Genomic DNA, 5,759 nt, shown 5'->3' with positions numbered 1-5,759 from the left:
CAAATGTACTGCACACAAGCAGTAATGAACCCCTTACATACTTTAAGAAGGCCCAAAAATGGGTTATTAATTTCATTTTTCATCGAATATTACTCAACTATATTGAACACCATGAACCCACAAAGTGCCCTAAACCCAAAATCTACCCTACAAATTTGAACCCTTTTGGGGCATTTGAATGACTTGTTTGGCATAACTCCCCAAAGCTTCATCAGGAATATATTTACCCCAAAACCAATGTGCTTTCCAAACAGCATACATTTCTTCAATTGGAACATTTTTGGTTTCAGGTAAGAAGAAATAAATAAAGGTAGTCATAATAAGGACAAATCCACTAAAGAAAAGGAAGAGTCCAAATTTCATATAACATAACATGGTTAGGAAACATTGTGCAATTATGAAGGTAAATATCATGTTGAACATAACTGTAATTGCTGTTCCTGCTGAACGAGTTTCAAGTGGAAATATTTCACTTGGTATTAACCAACCTAGTGGGCCCCATGACCATGCAAATGCTGCTACATATGTGCATATTAGGAATACTACAAAGTTTGCTCCTCCTCTTGTGAATTGTCCTTCTCCTGTTGTTCCATATGTACTTGCAATGAAAAATGCTGTCAATACCTGTAATATGAAATTATATAAGAAATCATCTTAGAGTATATAATATATTTTGAGACCTTAATCATTAGCTTAAGTTTTTGGTTGAGTTGGTTTTTTGACATGGCATCAGTAGCCACCGTGACAAGAGGTCACGGGGTCAAAACTCAAGCACCCCTCAAATTCAAGTGGAATATTTTGCACCAGGTATGAGGAGAGTCTGTGCTGCATCCACACTTTTACCCCAAAGGAATCTCGTGTGAGGGAGCGTGTTAGAGTATATAACATACCCTGGAATCTCAATCATCAGTTTAAGTTTTTGGTTGAGTTAATTCCTTGACAAATCAAAATCTTTCTAGCTTTTTTATTTATTTAGGATTTGTTTGGTATTCGTCGAAATTATTAACTGATTTGACTAGCTGAATGTATTGACAACTAGCTTGACTAAATGTTTGGTAAGAAATGGATCAAAAGCCAAAAGCTAATAGAACTACTCATCACTTTTTTGTTTTTAATCAATTTTTCAGCTGCCTTAAAAATTATTTATCAAACATTTTCTTAACTTATTTGATCAACTAAAAAACAAAAGCTAAAATTATTACTCTCTCGATTTTGATATGTTCTTTTCAAATAGAACTTACGAATTATAATGTTAAACTTTGACCATAATTTCTCATCGATTTATATGAAAAAACCTATTCATGTGGTATCTTGATAAATTTGTCTCAATATATATTTTCTAAATATCAACTTTTAGAATTTTTTAAAACTCATAATTAAAATAATTTGACTTTTATGTTTGCATTGGGATCTGCGCAAAAAGTGAATGAGAGGAACAAGTGAATTCAGAGGAAAAGAAACTGCAATTCTTGACAATTTTAGGGCCTTAGGCGAAAAATAAATAAAAGGCCCTAATATAAGTAAAGTTTCAGTGATTTTTTCTCCAACTACGTAGTTCAATAGTCATACGCTTAATGAGAAACCTAATGGTGTAAGTTCGATTCATACTAAAAACTACTTATGCATATACTAATTATTAAATTATAAGGATTAATTCAATTTGGGCCCCTTTATGAATTGGACCCTAGACGGTTGCATCTCGAAACCACCCTTAATTAGGAACAGCCTTGGGAAAAGATATGGAGTTTTATTCTCACGTAACCCTTCCCTTCCCTCGGTTTACATGTAATCATCAAAGTATATTTTAGAAGAACTTAGAAATGTTACCTGACAAATAAACATTTGGATGCCACCTTCAAGAAACAAAGCTCTTCTTCCAACTCTATCAACAGAAACAATGGAAATAACGGTAGCAAGAACATTAACAACACCAGTGATAACAGCAGACATAAGAGCAGCATCATCACCAAAACCCAAGGTTTTGAACAAGACAGGAGCATAAAACATTATCACATTTATGCCTGTTAGTTGTTGGAAACTTGGGATAAGTATTGCCATTATTAGCTGAGGACGGTTTTTTGGTAGCAAAATATTACGCCATGGGTTATCTACTGCCTTTGATGCTTCACTTGCTTCTATTAGGTCTTGGAATTCTTCGTCCACTTCTTCTACGCCTCGAATTTTTTGCAACATTCTTCTCGCTTCTTGCGTTTTACCTAGAGGTGTTCATATGGGTCACAATTTAATTGATTTGAAAACGACCCAACCGACTTAATTTTGATCAAACAAAACAAATTAAGCATAAAAAATAAACAACATTAACATAAAGTGGCCGATGCATGTTAAAGTATATAACATATCTGGGGCCTTAACCATTAGCATAAGCTTTTGGTTGAGTAGGTTTCTTGACATGATATCAGAGCCTGCATGACAAGAGGTCACGGGTTCGAATTTCAATTTCCTCATTTAAAGTGGTATATTTAGTATTAGGAATGAGGAGCGTCTGTGTTGTATCTATACTTTTACCCCAAAGGACTTTCATGTGTTAGAGTGTATATATATATATATATATATATATATATATATTAGAGTGTATATATATATATATATATATATATATATATATATATATATATATATATATATATATATATATATATATATATATATATATATATATATATATATATATATATATATATATATATATATATATATATATATATATATATATATATATATATATATATAAAACATATCTTGGGACCTCAACAATCAGTTTAAGCATAGGTAGAGTTGGTTCTTAGACATGGTATCAGAGCCAGCGTGACAAGAGGTCACAGGTTCGAATCTCAATCATCCCTCATTTAAAATGGAATAATTAGCGCCAAGTATAAGGAGAGTATGTATTGCATTCATACTTCTAGTCCAAAGAACTCTTGTGTGAGGGGAGTGCTAGAGTATATAACATATGTTAAGGCTTCAACTATCAGTTTAAACTTTTGTTTAAGTTGGTTCTTTCGCAATGCATGAAGGGGTGTAGGAGTACAATAATTAAAATCTTGCGCCGGCCACTTTTTGTCATACACAACTCATCGTACACATTGTGTGAAAAGATGAACGACCTAAAACACTTGATTCAAAATTCGATGGATGACATAAATATACACCATTAGAGATTAGCTAGGTTTACCTCTGTCAATCAAAGAATTGGGGGAGTCTGGAAGGAGTAAGCCTCCTATTGTCACCATTGTAGCCGGTACTGCAGCAAGGCCTAGTGAAAGTCTCCACCCAAGATGGCCTTTGATACTAGATGTTCCATAATTTATAAGGTTTGCTGAAAGAATTCCAATTGTAGTTGCCATTTGAAAACCTATATTAAGTGCTCCTCTTAGATTTGCTGGTGCCATTTCTGAAAGGTACACTGGCACAGACTGTATATACATGTAAATATATTTAGTTTTTAAGTCAGTTGAAAAGCTGACTTTTAAGTCAAAATCAAATGTTATTTGGCTTTTTGATATTCTCTAATAAATAGTCAAAAAGTCAAAACTAGCTGTTAAGAAACCAATTCAACCAAAAACTTAAGCTGATAGTTAGACATTCCAAAATATGTTATATACTCTAACGTCTAGTTTAATAGCTAACAAAAAATGCAACATTACGATTAACAAGTGAAAATCCAACAACCAAAAAATATATTGACTTTTGGCTTTTTTGACAATTTAGTTGGGCATATAATCAAAACAAGTGTTAGATAATTATGACTTCTAAATCAGCTAAGAAGCTAATTATTAATTCAAAATCAAATGTTATATGATTTTTTATCCATTATTCTCTAATAAACAGCCAAAATCATCTGTCGAAAAATCAGCACAACCAAATGCTTAAACAGATGGTTGAAATTTAAAAATATATAGTATATTCTAACGACCAACTTAATAACTAACAAAAAAGTCAATGTTACTAGTTGATACATACCTGATTGCAAAATCCAACACCAATACCAAGAAACATACGACCAATAATGAGCATTGCAACATTTTGAGCAAAACCATTAAGAAGAGCTCCAATAAGAAAGGTCAAACCACCAATAAACATAGACATCTTTCTACCATAAGCCCTAGTAATAACTGAGGCAAAGAAAGAAGCTATTAATGCTGCTAAGTAAAGGGATGATGTAAAGAGTTGTAGCAAATGGCTATCAAACTTGCAATACGCACTATCATGTCCTGCTCTTGACTCTTTTTTATACACCGATGGAAAGAATCTCTTTAGGAATATATCCATTGATGTCACTCCTCCTACATTAATCAAGTACAGAGTCAGAGTCAGAGTCAGAGTCAGTCGGAGTTAGCAATCTAAAATCTCGCACAATTCAGAATTCTGAGGGAGAAAGATAGCGGACAAATTATCTTCGTGCCCCCTCTAAAGAGTGGGCGAAGAGAAATGCGCGCATTCAGAATATCTCGAAAAGATAAATTTATTATGGACAATATTAAATTGAATTAATTTAGTGATACATGATTTAATTAAGTCGTATTTCGTGATGAAACTATATTAAATAGGCTCAAATACAATAATTAAACGGATTGTACAGATTGATATTAGCACGTGCAAGCCACTAATTTCATCAAGCAACTTATTATTAATTGTTTAATTTTTTTTCTAAAGTAATTACATTTTAAAATAACTTTAAAATCAAATAATTCACAAAATTAAATAATTATTTCCCAAATTTATCTTAATTACAATCAGTTCTTAGAGTATTTTAATACTCCTAGTATTTTTCTTTTTTTAAGTACGAAAGTTAGTATTTAAATTTATTTAGTTGAGATATTTAATTGAATTTAGAATTGTCTCACGATCAAAACCGCTTAAATGAAAATTTGTGACCCTATAATTTATTTATTCTATAAACTAAAAATGGCTCTATTATTTCAATGGTTATTTCGATGGTATTAAATATTTAAAATTCTTTTATTTTGGATTTTAATGGGCTAAAACAAAATGGCTCATTAATTAAATCATGTGCCTTTATTATTTATATGAAGTTGCACATAACATCTGCTACATGAATACGTCAATTGCAAAAACACACTTTATTAGTTAATATTGCGTCCATTTGACCCTTTTAAATCCCATTTTAAATGAAACTCACTTAATAACATTAAAATTGTCCTTATATAACAAAAAGTTAATGTAGAAGAATTATTTTATTATTTTAAAAAAATAGAAAGAAAACCTGAAATTCCAATATCATAACCAAAGATGAGACCACCAGTAGCTCCAACTATACAAGTGAATATCACAAAGAAGGTGACACTCCCATTATAGTGTCTATCTGTTCCAATACCATCTACTAACCCTCCCACTGCCATTTTATTTTTTACCAATTAATGGAAAAAGATAAAAAAAAATAAAAAATTGAATTTGCTTGTAATAATGATGGTTTTAAGCAAGATTTTCAAAGCATGTAGTATGTAATTAATTAATATTTGTAATACAAAATAAAGTAAAATAAAATGAGCAAGAGAATATATTTATAAAAGTTTATCACTAGAATAAATTAGAAGATTAGTGATTATTATGTATTATTATGTATATAAGCAATAAAGTGAGTGTTTTTATAGTGGTGTTTAGAGTGAATTAAATCCTCATTAAGTGGAATCATGTAGGAAAACCACTTGTTGAGATCAAGTATTTATGGGTCACATCTATTCATAGCTATATTTACAAGTCAATTTACTTTCTAATTT

The 5,759-nt window shown here is 31.1% G+C and overlaps 1 protein-coding gene across 1 annotated transcript; it reads right to left on the bottom strand.

Moving 5' to 3' along the window:
• On the bottom strand, positions 1–5,381 carry LOC130817695 (sugar transport protein 10-like). The gene is made up of 5 exons (XM_057683548.1): positions 5,246–5,381; positions 3,982–4,304; positions 3,194–3,434; positions 1,828–2,216; positions 1–624 (listed from the first exon to the last, which is right to left on the bottom strand). Exons 1-5 carry the CDS (start codon positions 5,379–5,381, stop codon positions 148–150), a joined length of 1,566 nt encoding a protein of 521 aa, XP_057539531.1. The 3' UTR covers positions 1–147.
• Between the last annotated feature and the right edge of the window lie 378 nt (positions 5,382–5,759).

This window comes from Amaranthus tricolor, chromosome 1, assembly GCF_026212465.1.
Source record: "Amaranthus tricolor cultivar Red isolate AtriRed21 chromosome 1, ASM2621246v1, whole genome shotgun sequence".
Lineage (NCBI taxonomy): Eukaryota > Viridiplantae > Streptophyta > Magnoliopsida > Caryophyllales > Amaranthaceae > Amaranthus > Amaranthus tricolor.
Note: the sequence above shows the minus strand (reverse complement) of the source record. Positions and strands in the feature narration are given on the sequence as shown.

Excerpts from the sequence above, each read along its gene's own strand:
- LOC130817695 (XM_057683548.1), bottom strand. The coding sequence starts at position 5,381 with ATGGCAGTGGGAGGGTTAGTAGATGGTATTGGAACAGATAGACACTAT. Across the intron at positions 3,435-3,981 it reads GTGTTGGATTTTGCAATCAG|TCTGTGCCAGTGTACCTTTC; the intron begins GTATGTATCAAC and ends ATGTATATACAG. Across the intron at positions 625-1,827 it reads TCCAAATGTTTATTTGTCAG|GTATTGACAGCATTTTTCAT; the intron begins GTAACATTTCTA and ends TTCATATTACAG.